This window comes from Cervus canadensis, chromosome 21 (assembly GCF_019320065.1).
Source record: "Cervus canadensis isolate Bull #8, Minnesota chromosome 21, ASM1932006v1, whole genome shotgun sequence".
In the NCBI taxonomy this organism is placed as follows: domain Eukaryota; kingdom Metazoa; phylum Chordata; class Mammalia; order Artiodactyla; family Cervidae; genus Cervus; species Cervus canadensis.
Genome location: NC_057406.1, coordinates 52,294,227 through 52,313,360, shown reverse-complemented (window position 1 = coordinate 52,313,360; position 19,134 = coordinate 52,294,227). Strand labels below are relative to the sequence as shown.

The 19,134-nt window shown below is 40.0% G+C and overlaps 1 protein-coding gene across 7 annotated transcripts in view; it reads left to right on the top strand.

Annotated features, from left to right (window-relative positions):
- SLC41A2 (solute carrier family 41 member 2) overlaps positions 1-19,134 on the top strand; it is a 130,899-nt gene that overhangs the window by 13,952 nt on the left and 97,813 nt on the right. For 3 of the 7 annotated variants that reach the window (XM_043440969.1, XM_043440972.1, XM_043440970.1), the window contains exons 2-3: positions 2,591-2,659; positions 13,420-14,144. In XM_043440969.1, coding sequence (XP_043296904.1) covers positions 13,590-14,144 — 555 coding nt within the window. In that variant the 5' untranslated portion in view covers positions 2,591-2,659; positions 13,420-13,589. Of the gene's footprint in view, positions 1-2,590; positions 2,660-5,874; positions 6,028-13,419; positions 14,145-19,134 lie in introns of those variants that run through there. The other 4 variants (XM_043440975.1, XM_043440971.1, XM_043440976.1 and 1 more) reach the window with 2 other exon arrangements.

The following is a 19,134-nucleotide window of genomic DNA, read 5'->3' as shown; positions in this document are numbered from 1 at the left end:
ACGTTAACCTTACCCATGGCCTATCACGTTTCCCTTTGCCTTTTCTTAGAAAGAAGATTTTTGCTTTGACACATGATTATCTTTTCTGTACTTTACAATTCTGAAAGATTTTATATTCAGCTTTCAGTTTAATTTTGCAAAGAATAAAGTATATCTTTTAAGTTGTCTGCAGAACTGTGTTCAGATTTTTCAAACTGAATTCTCTTCAAGAGTATAAAGATGTATTAAGGCTAAAATATGGAAGTATACTTCTCATTTTAAATGCTGGAGTTAATCTTATCCTATTATGTTACCTAGTATCTATATTTAAGTATTTCAGATTTATAAATGCCAGAGAAAACCAGTAAGGAAATGTATTATTTATGTTTTATTCTCATGTACACTACCTTTTACACAAAGGTGTTGAGTTACTTTATAAAAACAACTACAAGAAGTATTGGTTTTTTAAAAAAAAGTTATGAAGCCAGTACAAGAGAAAATAAAACTAAGAATGTAACATTAATGTGAATAAATTGATCATAAATTTGAGTTTCAGATGTGCTGTAAGTTTCTTGTTGCTGAAGTAAAGTAAAAGGGTGGCTCAGTCTTTGTTTTTTTGGCCATGTGGCTTGTGGGATCCTAGTTCTTCAACCAGGAGACCAAGGATTGAAGCTGGACACCCTGCAGTGGGAGCTAGGAGAGTCCTAACCACTGGACCACCAGGGAAGTCTCAAGGGTGGCTCAATCTTTATTAAAGAAAAAGAAAAATGCCAGTTTTCAGTAGCAAGGCTTTCTGTAGTGTAATTTTAAAGTAAAATTTTATATGATTCTCTCTAGGGGTGATTGATAAGGTGATGTTCTTAGCAGTGTGTGTTCAGATACTCAGTCGTATCCGACTCTTTGAGACCCCATGAACTGTAGCCTACCAAGCTCCTCTGTCCATGGCATGTTCCAAGCAAGAACACTGGACCGAGTTGTCATTTCCTACTGTAGTTGATCTTCCTACCCAGGCACTGAACCTGCATTGCCTGCTTTGGAAGGCAGATTCTTTATCACTGAGCTACCTTCGAAGCCCGTTCTTAGCCATAGCTTGCAGGAAATTAATGAATGTCAATTGCAAGTTAATTGCAAGAGCATCATTAATTGGTAGTTTTTTTAAAAAATAAGATACATGTAAGAAATATTTTAAAGTGGGAGAAATATATTTTTTTTTGTTGCTTAAAAGCAGTTTCTCAACTTCAAAAGATTTCTGTGCTTTAACTCCTTTGTTATTTGACCATTAACTGAATTATTTCAAACAGTAGTACTGATAGTTCTGATTTTTGTCTACTACCTGTATTGTTGTTCTTAAGTCCAACTCTTTGAGAACCCCCCTGGACCATAGCATGCCAGGCTTCCCTGTCCTTCACTCTCTCTGAGTTTGCTCAAACTCTTGTCCATTGAATCAGTGATGCCATTCAACCATCTCATGCTCTGCTGCCCCCTTCTCGTCCTCCCCTCAATCTTTTCCAGGATCTGGGTCTTTTCCATTGAGTTGGCTCTTCAAATTAGAGCTTCAGCTTCAGCATCAGTTCTTCCAATGAATATTCAAGGTTGATTTCCTTTAGGATTGACTGGTTTGATCTCCTTGCTATCCAAGGGACTCTCAAGAGTCTTCCAGCACCACAGTTCAAAAGCATCAATTCTTTGGTGCTCAGCCTTGTTTATGGTCCACCTCTCACATCGATACGTGACTAACGGAAAAACCATAGCTTTGACTATGCGGACATTTGTTGGCAAAGTGATGTTTCTGCTTTTTAAAACACTGTCTAGGTTTGTCATAGCTTTTCTTTCAAGGAGCAAGCATCTTTTAATTTCATGGCTGCAGTCACCATATTATAAAAATATTTATGTATTGTGATTAATCTAACCAAAATATCTAGTAAAATGATTTGTTTTTCACTTTTCAGTTGGTTTGGTAGGGGCGAAATTTAATCTAACTGTTGGCACTTGGTAGAATAGACTTTTGTTTATGCAATACACTTTGTTCTTTGGATGCACACTCTATTTATTCTGTCAACATTTTCTCAATAAGCAGAAATGGTTCAAATGTGGATTTTGTTTTAGTTGACTCATTGGCTTGTCTTTGATGTATCCTTCTTCCAAATAAAGCATTCTTTTAAAAGTGACTTTTATTAAAAGTGGGATTGAGGGTTGTGATTCTGAAAACAAAATCAGTTGTCTGGGTCTGGTTTCCTTTGAAAAATTATTTGAGGTGTATTGAGGATTTATTTTACCCACTGATTGTTTCTCTGGACTCAAATTCTTTACAACTGTTTAGCTGTCTTTTAGGCCTGTAGAAACTTTGACTGTTACTTTTTTCTATTTGTGGGTAGCCTTAGAATGACTGATTGTTTTATGGAATCAGCTAGCTTTTGGATAGCAGGAGCTGAATCATTCCCATGATTTCTCAAGCTTTTGTGTTTGTTAGAGACTGTCAGGACCTCCAGATCAATAAAGTTTGACATCAGTACCTATTACATAAATGAAACCTGTGTGAATGCTTGAATTCACTTTAAGTAGACAGTTTCCAGTTTAAATAAAAAAACTCAATTTTTTTTTTTTTTTTTAGGAGCTAACTCTGCATTTGAGCCAAAACAGAAAAAGGAGTTGGGGAGAGATACTTCATTCTACTTTAGAGGTGAGCCTTTTCATCAGGGAGGACAGTATTTGTGAGGTAGCATGTTTTATATTTCAATTTCGAAGTACTATAAATGCCCTGAACATTGATAGAAATTGTGAGCTAAGATAATGTGGATTGCTGCTGTTTGGACCAGTTTGAGACTTATACCACATGGAGTTTGTGGGGTAGTTGCTGATTGGAGGCACCTTTGTTGTTTAGAGTCATTGCCTTGGGGTTGTTCCTCTTCCTTGGTAAACTACAGGAAATGGGCAAAAAAAAAAGATCCATACATTTTTTTTTTTTCCTAGTCATGTGATTCCCTCCATAGGTTGTGCCTGACTTTCTGCAGCCCCATGGCCTGGAGCACGCCAGGCTTCAATGTCCTTCACTGTCTCCCAGAGTTTGCTCAAACTCTGTCCATTGAGTCAGTGATGGCATGCAACCATTTCATCCTCTGTCATCCCCTTCTCCTGTTGCCTTCAGTTTTTCCCAGCATCTGGGTCTTTTCCAGTGAGTCAGTTCTTTGCATCAGGTGGCCAAACTATTGACACTTCAGCTTCAGCATCAGTCCTTCCAGTGAATATTCAGGGTTGATTTTTTTTAGGACTGACTGGTTTGATCTCTTTGCTGTCCAAGGGAATCTCAAGAATTTTCTCCAACACCACAATTTGAAAGCATCAATTCTTTGGTGCTCAGCCTTCTTTTATTGTCCAACTCTCACATCCATACATGACTACTGGAAAAACCAACTGGATACTATGAATTACATATATCTCTGCCAAGCAGCAGTAATATTGGTACCTTTGGAGTTCTGGAGATTTCTTTTTCATTGCCGTATTGATTTTTAACTTTTGAGGGTCAAGCAATATAGCAAGTATCATCAGAAAAAGATGTTCTCTTTGCCCTGTAGGAACTGGCAATGGGAGACCAAATGGATACCTTTTATTTTTAAAAAATTCTTTTAAAACTGTACATGATAAGAACCTGGCTCACGGTTTTGGGCATTTAATTTTGACTGTGTTTTTTTCCTCTCTGTACCCTGAACTCTACATTAATTTAGGTAGATTTCTCTGAGGTGGTCAATTTTTATGGTGACCTTATGAATGAAGCCAAAGTTCCAGAACATTAGGAACAGTTGGTAGAAAGTATAGGGACAACTGAATAAAAGAAATTTGGTTGAATAGAGGAAGCTTAAAGAAGAATAAGAGATAATAATTTAGCTGATTTAGGAAATTGAGTAGAAACAATTAGTTTGAAACAGTTAGGAACCTGAAATCAGCATGTAGGGAGCCCTGTGGATGAGTATAGTGAAGTCAAAGAGTTTAAAATGAGAAATGATGGGCCTTTCCTGGCAGTCCAGTGGTTAAGATTCCACACCCCTAATACAGGGGGCCTGGATTCGATTCCTAGTCCAGAAACAAGATCCTGCATGCTGCTAGCGCTGCCAAAAAAAAAAAAAAAATTTTTTTTAATGAGATATGATTTTAGTAGTAGCTGTTGGACTAGCTCAAATGGGGAATAGAGCTCTTCAGTGTGATTAGTAGTCAAGGCTGTGACCACCATGCGTGCGACTAGGGTGGCCTTGTGGGTTCTGATGTTTCTCCAGGAAGAAGGGTTTGGCAGTGAGTTTATGGCAGGACAGCAGAAAGCTGGCGTCAGAGTGAACATGAGTAAACCAAAGGGGGGATTGGTTAAGAGCTGTTCGGGATATGTGCTGAGAAAAGTGATTTGATGGTCAATTCTTCAGGAAAATGGAGTTTGGGGATAAGAAATGGAGAAGCTAAGGAATTCAGGTGACCAAACTGGGTATTGAAAAGACTATTGAGACTTTTAAAAATAGTTTTTGCTTAAATGGAAAGAGTAATCATTGAAATCAATGAGAATTTATGTTTAGATAGTTTTTACTCTTTAAATGGAAATAGTGGAGGAAAACGGGTCAGCCATAAAGGCAGCCTGCTGTTTGGATGCTGCAAAAAAGCAAATTATTATAAATAGATACAATCCTTCTTTGTGAACCTGCTATCCAGTGAAACAAGTCAGTACTTACTGAGTATTATTGAAAAAAATGTGCCAAAATTTTTTATAAAATAAAATAATTTGTAAAACATTAGCTAAGGTCTCATTTTGTCTGGCATGACCTCTCTGAAATCTGACTTAACTGACCGCATAATACATCCTGTTCGGTGACTGTCTGCATCTTCTAACAAACAGAGATGTAGAATACATATATTCAGAGGAAGTGAAAAGCAGAATGCACACTTGGAGAGTGGGAAAACTAAGAATACATAATAACCATAATCTGCCTTGACTTCTAGGTCATTTGGTGTGTGAATATATGTGTGTGACAGTGCTGTGACAAGTTTTGAGATTTTTGACTAAATGCTTTCATCTTTTTGTTGTTCTAACGGGAAGATAAAGAATTAGACTTCCATTTATTGCCTTTCTTAGTAATGAGGCATGACATAAGTCTGCTAACTCAACTGCTCTGATGAATTTTTCAAGTGTATTATTTAACCTTTGCAAAGGAACAGATTGCCTCCTCCAGCACAATGGGCAGATTTTCTCCAGGATACTGATTTAGTAAATCAACACACATACAATTCTTTTTCTTAACTTTTAAAAACAAGCAATTTTAATATTATTACTTTTTTTTTTGTAACTGCAGTGGAGTTCATCAGGACTGTCTGATATTAGTTTGTTTTCCTTTAAGTCAGTGGTTCCCTAACCCAACTCCCCTGATTAATGTTGGCCCATGACAGAGCTTCCACAGGAAGCAAGGAGTGAGTTCTTAATAAATCTAAATGTATTCAATGGAAAGGCTTTTAGTCTAAGAGTTTGTCCTTTCTACTTGTTTGGTATTAAAATGTACACTTATATTTTAAAGGAAAAATCATTGTTAACTTGATAAAATTTGGGGGGAAATGCAGTTAACGAGATCTAAATGTTTGGAAAACACTGTTTCAAAGCTCTTTAACCATAGATGGAATCCTTACATGCTCAGTATATCAGAGAGACTCTATTAAACTAAAATAGATGGGACTATGTGGGTCAGATTCTTTTTTAAGATGCCTGCTTTTGAGTTTAGTTTTCATTAAATCTTGCTGTGGTAGTAAACAATCCCGAACCCTTGGTGGCTTTCAGCAGCAAAGCTTTCTTTCTCTCCTCCTACATGTTGCCCGTAGGTTGCTGCAGATGAGCTTCAGTACCTGTAGTTCTGGGTGTTTTCTTTGTCCCAGGACCCAGTCTGAACCTAGGACATGTCGTTCCCACATTGGAGGGAAAAGAAGGCAGAGTTGAACTGCTTCTCTTTGTAGATGTTGTTGCTTCCTGAGTCGTCTGCCCAGACCTGATGTCGGTAGAGATGAGGCAGGTAATACTCCCTGCAGGTAATTTGGCAACAAGCAGAGATGACAGTCCTCTTACAGGAGGGAAGCAATAATGGGAAGTAATAAAATCTGTCACAGTATCATTCAGACTGAAGCACGCATGCCAAATAATGAAAATGTTCCATTTGAATGCAGAGTTCCAAAGAATAGCAAGGAGAGGTAAGAAAGCCTTCCTCAGTGATCAATGCAAAGAAATAGAGGAAAACAATAGAATGGGAAAGACTAGAGACTCCTTCAAGAAAATTAGAGATACCAAGGGAACATTTCATGCAGAGATGGCCACAATAAAGGACAGAAATGATATGAACCTAACAGAAGCAGAAGATATTAAGAAGAGGTGGCAAGAATACACAAAAGAACTATACAAAAAAGATTTTCATGACCCAGATAACCATGATGGTGTGATCAGCCCCCTAGAGCCAGACATCCTGGAATGTGAAGTCAAGTGGGCCTTAGGAAGCATCACTATGAACAAAACTAGTGGAGGTGATGGAATTCCAGTTGAGCTATTTCAAATCCTAAAAGATGATGCTGTGAAAGTGCTGTACTCAATATGCCAGCAAATTTGGAAAACTCAGCAGTGGCCACAGGACTGGAAAAGGTCAGTTTTCTTTCCAATTCCAAGAAGGGCAATGCCAAAGAATGTTCAAACTACTGCACTATTGCACCCATCTCACACATTAGCAAAGTAATGCTCAAAATTCTCAAAGCCAGGCTTCAATGGTACATGAACCATGAACTTCAAGATGTTCAAGCTGGATTTAGAAAAGGCAGAGGAACCAGAGATGAAATTGCCAACATCTATTGGATCATCAAAAAAGCAAGAGAGTTCCAGAAAAAAAACATCTATTTCTGCTTTACTGACTACGCCAAAGCCTTTGACTGTGTGAGTCACAACAAACTGTGGAAAATTCTTAAAGAGTTGAGAAATCTGTATGCAGGTCAAGAAGCAACAGTTAGAACTGGCAATGGAACAACAGACTGGTTCCAAATCGGGAAAGGAGGACTCAAGGTTGTATATTGTAACCTGCTTATTTAACTTATATGCAGAGTACATCATGAGAAATGCCAGGCTGGGTGAAGCACAAGCTGGAATCAAGATTGCTGGGAGAAATATCAATAACCTCAGATGTGCAGATGACACCACCCTTATGGCAGAAAGCAAAGAAGAATTAAAGAGAGCCTCTTGATGAAAGTGAAAGAGGAGAGTGAAAAAGTTGGCTTAAAACTCAACATTCAGAAAACTAAGATCATGGCATCTGGTCCCATCACTCATGGCAAATAGATGGGGGAACAGTGGAAACAGTGACAGACTTTATTTTTTTGGGCTCCAAAATCACTGCAGATGGTGACTGCAGCCATGAAATTAAAAGACACTTGCTCCTTAGAAGAAAAGCTATGACCAACCTAGATAGCATATTAAAAAGTAGAGACATTACTTGCCAATAAAGGTCTGTCTAGTCAAAGCTATGGTTTTTCCAGTAGTCATGTATGGATGTGAGAGTTGGACTGAAAAGAAAGCTGAGCACCAAAGAATTGATGCTTTTGAACTGTGGTGTTGGAGAAGACTCTTGAGAGTCCCTTGGACGTCAGGGAGAGTTAACCAGTCCTTTCTAAAGGAAATCAGTCCTGAATATTTATTGGAAGGACTGATGCTGAAGCTGAACTTCCGATACTTTGGCCACCTGATGCGAAAAACTGACTCATTGAAAAAGACCCTGATGCTGGGAAAAATTGAAAGCAGGAGAAGGGGTCAATAGAGGATGAGATGGTTGGATACATCAGCTACTTGATGGGCATGAGTCTGAGCAAGCTTCGGGAGTCGGTGATGGACAGGGAAGCCTGGTGTGCTGCAGTCCATGGGGTCACAGAGTCAGATACAACTGAGTGACTGAACTGAACTAAAGAACAATAACAAACATTCAGGGATCTGCTCCCCAGCTTAAAAAATATAACCGCTAGCTTTGGCGCTCTCTGTGTGGTTTTTGTACTACTTCCACAAATGTAACCATTCTCTTGAAATTTGTGCTTGCTTATAATCCCCTCTGGAGAAGGCAATGGCACCCCACTCCAGTACTCTCGCCTGGAAAATCCCATGGGCGGAGGAGCCTGGTGGGCTGCAGTCCATGGGGTCGCTAAGAGTCGGACACGACTGAGCGACTTCACTTTCACTTTTCACTTTCCTGCATTGGAGAAGGAAATGGCAACCCACTCCAGTGTTCTTGCCTGGAGAATCCCAGGGACGGGAGCCTGGTGGGCTGCTGTCTATGGGGTCACACAGAGTTGGACACAACTTAAGTGACTTGGCAGCAGCAGCAGCATAATCCCCTCCTTCATAGATTCCATTGTGTGAATATCCCACAATTTATCTTTTATTGTGTTAATTCTAATTTTTTCTTTTCTTTTTTTGCTAATATGAAAATGTTGCTAAGGATATTCTTTTATGCGTCTTCTGGGTACAAAGCAAGAGTTGCTTCAGGGTATGGACTTTGGTGTGGAGTTGTTGGAATGTGGCATGTATGTATGCGTCTTCAATTTCTTCAGTAAATCAGACCACGTTGTTTTCCAAAGTGGTTGTACAGTTTCAGCTCCCACTAGTGGTGGTCTATGTGTTACCAGTACTCAGGTCTTTGTTCACATCTGAAAGTCTGACAACATCTAATTTTTAGTCTAATGTGTATAAATACAAATTCTTTTGGATGTTCAGGGAGGTGCTTCTTAAATTGCCATGTTTACATAAAGCACATGGTATGTGTTTTAGTCGTCCAGTCGTGTCCTACTCTTTGAGAACCCATGGATGGTAGCCTGCCAGGCTCCTCTGTCCATGGAATTCTCCAGGCAAGAATAGTGGAGTCAGTGGGTTGCCATGCCCTTCTCCAGGGGATCTTCCCAACCCAGGAATTGAACCCGGGTCTTCTGAATTGTCGGCAGATTCTTTACTGACTGAACTACCAGGGAGGCAAAGCATATGGAGATGGTGTTGATACTGTGAGCACAGGGTGTGATCCAGCAGGTTGGGTTCTGCTTGGGAACTGAGAGCCTGCGTTTCTCATCACCATCCAGGCCACGCTGATGCCGCTGTTTCCTGTGCTCAGCGCTCAGTCGTGTCCGGCTCTGATTCCATCACAGAGAGTGATGGGGGGCTGGGGGTCTGCAGGCCCACAGGCTCCTTTGTTCAGAGGGTTTTCTGGACAAGAATCCTGGAGTGGGTTGCCATTTCCTACTCCAGGGGATCTTTCCAACCCAGGGATTGAACCTGTGACCCGTAAATATCTCCACTGATATTCTTTCACTTACAGCACATAAAACTAGGGAAACTTTGCCCAATTCTATTTACTTATTCTTAAATTTTTCAGTAATTTTCACTCATTTATGGATGAAGAGCAATGTAGAGCAATCCAACTGATTTTTTATTTAGTGCCGTACGTGTACATTACCCATTTTAAATCAACTTCAAAGTAATTTGATTGTAGTCATTATTCAGCGAGTTTCTAAGTGACTTCTTTAAAGGAAGAAAATTCAAGAAGTCTTTAAGGGAGATAATAGACCTTTATAGACCTTGTCAGTCTGCAAGCATTAGACTAACCGATCACTCATTAGCTGGATAAAAAGAAGGATAAATAAAAATTAGCACATTTTTCTCAGTGCAAGATTGTGGTATGTGGTCTATGGCATGCACTTGTAGCAAGGTAATTCTTAGTACTTCCAAATTGCACTATTTTACAAACAGATGTTACGACAGAAGCGCCATTTAGCCTAGCTTAAGCAATGGAGATTTATTGGCCCATAAAACTGGGAAGAACCGGGATGGAATGGGCTTTAAATAAATGAGGTGTCCTAATCGTGTAGTGTTATCAGAACCCTCTCAACATCTCCTAGCTGTGATTCTCCGTTTCTGTGGATGGATGAGCTTTCCTCCAAGTGCAAATGGTGGTAGTGGTGATGGAGGGAGCTTTTGGAGGATGAAAATATAGTGACAAATCTCAGAATTATCTCATTCAAAAGCGAAGTGAGAAAACACTCTTTTTTAAAGGAATTAATTTATTCATTTGGCTGCACTGGGTCTTAGTTTTGGCATGCAGGATCTTTGGTTGCAGCATGTGGGATCTAGTTCCGTGACGAGGGATTGAACCCTGGCCCCTGCATTGAGAGTGCAGAGTTTTAGTCCCTGGACCACCAGGGAGGTCCTGAGAAAACACTCTTCCAGAGGCCTCCCCCTCTGAAGTAGCCCTGTAAGTCATTCACTCTTTGCTCTATCAACTGTTTCCTTCATTGCCTTTATCATAAATTATCTCCTTTACTTGTTTGCTCACCTGATTGTTTTTCCTCTCCACCACAAGGTAAAATCCTTGAAGAAGAAGTAGTGCCTCTTTTGTTGGCATCCGTCAGCCATTCAGGAAATCATAAGGCGACAGGAATGTGAAATTCCAGGGTAGGACTCAGGCCTGCCCCAGGCGGTTGTCAGTATGTGGTCTGGAGGGCAGGGAAGTTTGATTACTGGGCATACCAGCGCCTCATAGGCGAGGCAAGTGTGATTTCACGTGGGAAATGGAGCTACTGTAAGCTGAAAAGTTGGGAAAAGATGCTGAGGAAACAACAAAAGCATGTGTTTTTTATGCCCTTTAAGCGTGGTTTCTGCTTCACTCAGCTTCCCGGTGTGTTGTGTAAAGCCGTGCAGGTTCCGCAGTGTGTGACGGTGCTTGGCTGAGGGGAGGGAGTGGGGTTGAAAGCCAGCACGAGGCTCCACACCTGTGGCTTCCTTTCTCCAGGAGGCATTGTTTTAAAGTTACCCCAAAGTTCTGTCTGGTCTCTGCCCACTGGACCGGCTGAATATCTGTGTCTCCATCTCACCTTCTTCATAGCTTCCCTTGAGAAAGAATACCAGGGGCAAAAGTGTGTGAGCTGGATGCATCTGGATCCCTCTGGCCAACTCAGTGTAGACTCTGCTTAGCCATGCCCTGCAGGTATTCTAAGAGAGATAACTTTCTGGAGAATTCCTTCCCCCACCCCCCTTTTTGTCTTCCCTCCATTTTTCTATTTAGGGTTAGTTGGTTAAGTTTCCTGACCATGCATTTTGAGGTGAATGCTGACTGAGTGGTAATATACATACTATCATCTACATTTCTCTGCATTTCCAGTTTGATTACTTTATAGTTCTGCTTCAAGAGGAAGAAGAAATTGCCTATGTCCATCACTGGCCCTTCAGTGGAATAGACTGTCTTAAAAGTTTGTTTTGTTTTTTGTTTGATTAGAGATCTCTTTCGGGCAGTGAAGTGCTCACTATTTAAAAGGAGGCAAATTGGTTTAAGGAACAGAAACCCACGCAATCTGACTCATGTAAGGCTGCTGGCAACCTCCCAAGTTTCAGACATACAGCTGAGCCTCTTCTTACATGGAAGGTCCTCAAGGAGCCATCTGTCCTCCTCTCTGGATTGCTTGGTTTCTTCTTGTTTCATTCTGGACATTGTTTCCGTTCATTTGATTCTCTTTAAACACTGAGTTTGTATACCGATCCACCTGCCAGAGGCAAAAATGGCATCTAGTACTTCATCTCATTGGATTCTCTGCAAGTCCACATAATGTCTGTACTGTAATCACTTGGGGAGTATAAAGAAAAAAAAAAAAAAAAGATTTCTATGCCTCAAACAGATTCTGAGCCAGTAGGTCTGGAGTCCTAGAATCTACATGTTGAGACTTTCCCCCCACAGGAATTCCCAGACCCGTCTATAATCACAAGAGAAAGCAAGTGAGTGAATGATGAAGTAGATGAACCAGGCCCTAGCATCCACTTTCCCCTGACATAGCCCCTTTTCTTTTTTCCCTTTGCCAATTTTTGCATTGATCTTCCTATCCAAGGAGAGGAGATTGGCATTCTAAGAAGTTGAAAACAAATATTGAAGAATAGAATGGTTTTCATTAAAAGCAGCAGTATAGCAGCAACAGTTCTTAGTCTAGTTTGGTGGGTGAACAGTCCAGTTAGGCAGTGGGGCTCTCTGTCCCTTATCAAATCAGGGCTAATTAGTTGATCTTGAATGCTCTTGGAGGTGTAAGATAGGGCTGGGTGTTCCTGAGAAACACCTGCAGCCTTAGGCCCACTCTAATAACTTTGAAAACCTCTGTACCTTGGTGGCAGCTATCCAAAGAGTCAGACTCTGTACCTGGGCAGGTGATATATGACCTCACAACTTCAGTGTCTGTCATTCTCAAACTAGCTTACACTTTAGTTCAGTTGTTCAACAGCATCCGACTCTTTGTGACCCCATGGACTGCAGCATGCCAGGCCTCCTTGTCCACACCATCTCCCGGAGCTTGCTCAAACTCATGTCCATCGAGTTACTGATGCCATCCAACCATCTCATCCTCTATCATCCCCTTCTCCTCCTGCCTTCAGTCTTTCTCAGCATCAGGGTCTTTTCCAATGAGTCAGTTCTTTGAATCAGTGGCCAAAGTATTGGAGTTTCAGCTTCAGCATCAGTCCTTCCAGTGAATATTCAGGACTTTAGGATGGAAAGCTTACACTGTGTGTCTCTAGTTTAAGATCTTTAGAGAGAGAATCTCATCACTGACTAGCCAATCAGAAACCTACTCAGATTGAAGGTCAGAGCTAACTTTGAGAAGGGCATTAAAAACTTGCTTTTGGTTGGCTTGCAAAATAGGATTAAGTGATTCTTTGTAATTCCTTTTCATTTTATTTATTTCTTAGGTAACACTATTATATCCCTAAATCAACTAGAATGAATTTTTTTTGTTAGAACTACAAATATGACAACCTAGTTTTACATGTAAAATAAATACCATGTACACTATTTAGGATATTTATCAAGTAATTTTATGGCAGACATTATCATTGTTTCTTCATATTTTAATAGCAAAATGTATACTGTATTAAGTTGGAGATAAAGTAACATATTATTTAATATATTTAAAATATAATGTCATATATTTTACCTTTGTTGGGCTGACATATGGAAATGGTGGTAGCAATTTAATTCTGAGACTTCAGTATAAGTAATGAAAGCTATTACTTTAATAAATTTGTCTTTTGTAGAATTGCAGAGACATTGAAGACATTTGAAGGGCTTCCCTGATAGTTCAGTTGGTAAAGAATCCGCCTGCAATGCAGGAGACCCTAGTTCGATTCCTAGGTTGGGAAGATTCGCTGGAGAAGGGATAGGCTACCCCCTTCAGTATTCTTGGGCTTCCCTTGTGGTTTTGATCCCTGGGTTGGAAAGATCCTAAGCAGTTGCATGGCACAGACCAGTTATGTGTTAAGCCCACAGAATATAATGTCAGTACCTCAGGGTTTGTTTAAGAACATGTGTATTTTATACCTTTAACTATGAGTTATCAAGATAGTTGTTCTGACTTTTAAAAATTATTTTATTTTTCCAGATCCAGTCCCTCTGTGGAACTTCTAAACATCTTCTCTTAGTGGAAGTGCTGTTTTCTGGACAATGAAGTCAACATCTTAATATACACCAGCGTTCGTGTGGTTCTGATTCATCTGCTCTGGCTCACGAAGCTTGAGATCTAAGGCAAACAGGGTCTTTTGCAATGACAATATGACTAATAGTAAAGGAAGATCTATTATTAATAAATCAAGTGGTGGTCGAAGCAGTGGAGGAGGTTTTGTGGACTGGACTTTAAGTTTAAATACAATTCAGTCTGATAAGTTTTTAAACTTACTGCTGAGTATGGTTCCAGTAATATACCAGAAAAACCAGGAAGACAGGCACAAAAAAGGAAATAGCATTTGGCAAGATGGGTTATCACCTGCAGCGCAGACTTTCAGTAATAGATCCGAACAGCACATGGAATATCACAGTTTCTCGGAGCAGTCTTTTCATGGCAACAGTGGGCACACGCCGTCAAGCTGTAGCCAAAAGTATGATGACTATGCCAACTACAATTACTGTGATGGAAGGGAGGCTTCAGAAACTACAGCCATGCTGCAAGATGACGATGGGTCTAGTGATGGTGATGAAGATGTCATTGTGGAGACAAGCCAGAAGTTACCAAAGGAGTCCAGTGGTGTCATGGCACTGCAGATCCTGGTGCCGTTTCTGTTGGCTGGCTTTGGGACAGTCTCGGCTGGCATGGTTTTGGACATAGTGCAGGTGGGTTTTCATCTTTGATTTCACTGGCTTTGTTGTTTAAAGTGTGTTGTGTCAGTTACTAATCGCAGACGTTATATTTAGTTTTAATTTATCCCTTACTTAAAATGAACTGATGCGGACTCTGGTGGAGAATCTGCTCTTTCTAGGTATCTTTTGTTTGTCTTCCTTTAGAAATTCTAAGAGAATTGTCTGATTCTGACCATAAAGTAATTCTTCATAAAATATTAAATATAAAGTAATCCCAAATAGGGTAAATCAGCTAAATGAATAACTCAATATATTTAAATACATCCCTGTTTTAAAAATAAAAAATAATGTATGTTCATTAAAATGAACTCAAACAATGCAGAGTATTGAGTCAACAATAAAAAGTCCTGCTCCTCATCTCCAAATTAAAACTCTCTTCCCCTCTGGAGGTTACCATTGTTAAGAGTTTACTTGCAGACGACTTTTCCGTGCTTATATACAAGCATATGTGCAGAGGGTTTTTTTTTTTAATAAAAATTAAATTCCATATGTATTTTTCTCAGTTTATTTTCACTGCTTATTAATATATCTTGGACATGTTTCTAAATTAGTAAAAAGGATATTTAGCATTTTAAAAAGAGTGCTTGATATTTTCATTATATGTGTATATATACCAAAATTTACTTATTCATTCTCCTATGCTGGTACTATAACAAATATCCTTACAAATTTATCTTTATAGACTCATACTAATTTTTTCATAAGATAGATTTTAAAAATGGGATTGTTGGGTATTAGAGCAGGTGTGTGTGTTTAAAATTTCATAGGTATTGTCAAATTGCCTTTCAAAAAGTTTGTACCAATTTGTAGTCCTTCCAGAAATATGTAAATACTTTTATTTTTCCATACCCTTATCAACATTTGATGTTCTTGATCTTTTTCATTTTTGCCAGTTGATAGGAAAATGTTATCCTATTTTAATTAACATTAATTACTGTTAATGTTTTAGCCTCTTTTCATATGTTTATTGGCCATTCTTACCTTTTCTGTGAATGCTTCTTATATGAATTACTTTTTTGTATCTTATCCATTTTTTTAAGGTTTTTTTTTTTCTTTTTAATTTATATTTTACTGAAGGATAATTTAATTGCTTTGTAGAGTTGTTTTCCGTCAAAACTCAGCATGAATCAGCCACAGGTATACATATATCCCCTCCCTTCTGAACCTCCCTCCCATCTCCCTCCCCATCCCACCCCTCTAGGTTGATACAGAGCCCCTGTTTGAGTTTCCTGAGCCAGACAGCAAATTCCCGTTGGTTATCTATTTTACATATGGTAACGTAAGTTTCCATGTTACTCTTCCCATACATCTCTCTATAGTTCAGCTGCGGATGCTGGCACATGGGGAGAGAGAGGCCATGGGGATGGCTCCATCTCCTACGCAGGCCTCAGCAGTATCGCCTTGCTTCCATGGCTGCCTGGCTTCCATGCCTTCCACAGGCATTTCCCACCACAGTCTCCTCCCTCACATCCCTTCGATCTGTCTCTCTATAGTCAGCAGCAGCCCTCGCCCTGGAATTGCTCCACAATCCCTAAACTCCAGCTCCCAGCCGCTGAGCCTTCCAGGGGATCTGCATCCCTGTCCGGGGTGTGTATGGCTGGGGCAAGGACTGTCTGATTCTCATTCCATTTAGGTCGCCACAGATCAGCTGTTTCACAGCCTTAAATGTTTTTTCTCTGACTCAGATAATTGCCCCGATATGGGGATCGGACTCCTGCTTCAGTTCCCCGACCCTGAGGGCAGGTCCAGTCCTACTAACACTCCTGTTTTCCCCCTAGTTCCTTCGTCTTACCAAGTTTTGCGTGCTTCTATATATTATTTTCCGCTGGTCAGGCACTCCTGTCCGCTCTCAGCTGGTGTTCTGCATGAACTTCTGTGTCTGAAGGTGTATTCCTGATGTATCCCTGGAGAGAGATGTACTCCACGTCCACCTACTCCTCCGTTATCTTGTTCTTTCTTTTATCCATTTAAAAATGTGTATATTACTTATTTACTTGTAGGAGTTCTTAATGTAGTATTATATAAAGTTACAAAATTACCTGTTAATTAATTACCTTTCTAACATAGTACATTGTAAAAAGGTAGCATTCTGTTACTATCAATTTTCATTCCTCAGAAAAAGATTGTCTCTAGGAAAGTGTTAGATACATTATCGTAATGTGCCTTTCTCTTCCATTGTTTGCTCTCTAAAGGAAATCTCAGGTCATTTATGACTCTAAGACACTTTTAAACACATAAGATTTTTATCTAAATGGAAAATGTACATTTTATCTAAATAGAAACATAATTTTTATACCATCAGGTGGAAAAAAGATATGAAAAGAACTGTTAAGTATTTTGAATTTTTGAATAGACTATAATACTAAAGGGGGAACCAAACCTATCTGTCCACTTGAAATATGGTTGTTTTAAATTATTACCATAGCATCATAACTGCTAAAATGAATATAATGTTTTGGGTTGACTTTTTTTTCTGACTTTTTGGTGATAGTTATTCAGAAGAAACACTCAACAGTTAGCTATATATAGCATGATAACATCTGTAGGAAAAATATGTTAGTGTGTCTAGATTGTTAGGTCGAACAGTTACATAACTCATTATGTCCCTTCTTCTGGTGTATGCTCACCGATTTCTTGGTATTTGAGAGAAGAGCTTGTGTGTAATTGGGAAAAGTTGCTTTTGTGAATTATAAATTTGTTCCTGATTTGTGTGTTTGTGGCTTGTGCTGTGTCTTTGCCGCTGCGTGCGGGCTTGTCTGTGGTTGCCGAGGGCAGGGCTGCTCTCTGGCTGCAGCGCCCGGGCTTCTCTCTGCAGGAGCTTCTTCCGTTGCGGAGCATGGGCTCTCAGATGCACGGGCTTCAGTAGTTTTGGGTCCCGGGTTGTCCAGAGCGCGTGTTCATTAGTTGTGCACAGGCTTCATTGTGCCACAGCCTGTGGGATATTCCCGGATCAGAAATCAGACCCGTGTCTCCTGCATGGGCAGGCGGACTCTTCACCACCGAGCCACCATGGAAGCCCTTCTTTTATGATTTTATGAACGTTTAACACTGCTAGCCCTAAGAACTTCATAGTGTTAAACTTTGCTGTTAAAAAGCATGAAGGTATAATGTAAATGTTTTGAAAGATTTAATTTGATGAGGTTTTCAAAACTTATTAGATTGTGACATTTAAAATATATAGAGTGTAAGAAGCAGAAATATACAGCTCAGTGAACTTTCATGACACAAATAACCGTGTGACGGTCACTTGGGTCAACAAATAGAATCTTACCTGTATTTCGTTAGTCTTCATCGGTGCTCCCTTACAAAAGCTTTTCTTTTTCCTCCATCACCAAAAAAAATCAATAACCTGATATTTCTCAGTACTTTTTTGTCTTTATAAGTGTGTATTATTAAACAACATTGCTTGGGTTTACTTAATTCTTTTTTAAAATTTATGCAGTGGAAGTATGGAGTATACCTTTATGTTTGGGTTTTTTGGGTCAACATTATGTAAGTTTTAGAAAACTGTTGGTCATGTATTTTTATTGCTGTGTTGTAATCCAGTGTACAAATACATCACAATTTATCCATCCTGCTGTTTTCTTCAGTGCATCCTACTGTTGATGGGCTTCGGGCTGAACGGTGTTTCCAGGCTCTTGGTGTACTTCTACATGCATTTCTCTTGGGTAGATAGGTAGAAATGGAATCTCTAGGTCTTAGAATATGCAGGTATTTAAATGTAGTATTTGTCAAATGGTTTTCCAAAGTGGTTGTACCAATTTACAGACAAATGTAGCCGTATATGAGCAGTTCCGCTGTCCTATGTTATTATTTATACAAGGTATCAGCAGTCTTTTTTAAAATGATTTTGTGGTGTAGTCTCTAAGTTGTGTCCGACTCTTGTAATGCCATGGACTGTAGCCTGCCAGGCTCCTCTGTCCATGAGATTCTCCAGGCAAGAATATTGGAGTGGGTTGCCATTTCCTTCTCTAGGGGATCTTCCCGATCCAGGAATTGAACCCGGGTCTCCTGCATTGCAGGCAGATTCTTTACCAACTGAGGTACAAGGGAAGTCCAAAATGATTTTAATGTACTTACGTATTTATTTTTGACTCTTCTTGGTCTTTGTTGCTGGGCTGGCTTTTGCTCTAGTTGTGGTGCGTAGGGGCTGCTCTCTCGTTGTGGTGTGCGGGCTTCTCACTGCAGTGGCTTCTCTTGCACAGACTTAGGGCGCTCGGGCTTCAGTGGCCGCAGCACGTGGGCTCAGCAGTGTGGCTCAGCGGGCTCCAGCGCACAGGCTCGGTGGTTGTGATGCACAGGCTTTGTTGCTCCGCGGCATGTGGCATCTTCCCAGATCAGGGATTGAACCCACATCTCAGGTTGATTCTTTACCAGTGAGCCATCAGGGATGCCCTAGCGGTCATTTTAATTTTAGAAATTCTGGCATATGTGGGGTGGTATGTTGAGGTTTTAAGTGGGATTTTCCTATGATGATGTTTGCTGATCATTTGTGTATCACTGGTGAAGTTTCTTTGCCCATTTTCATGTATAGTTGTTTGTCTTTCTTTTTATTATTGATTTATAGGAGTTATATTTATATTATAGATGTAAGCCCTTTAGTGAAAGTGAAAAGTGGAAGTGTTAGTCGCTCAGTCATGTCTGATTCTTTGTGACTCCGTGGACTGTGGTTCGCCAGGCTCCTCTGTCCCTGGGGATTCCCCAGGCAAGAATAGTGGAGTGGGTAGCCATCCCCTTCTCCAGAGGATCTTCCCAACCTGGGGATCAAACCCAGATCTCCTACATTGCAGGCAGATTCTTTACCATCTAGCCACCAGGGAAGCCCCAAGCCCTTTAGTTATATGTAATACACATATTCTGCACCAACTGCCGTCCCCCCGCCCCCGCCGGTGGCTTGCTTTTTTTTTACTCTCAGTAGTATGTTTTGATGAGCAGAAGTTCTTAATTTTTATACAGTCCTCTT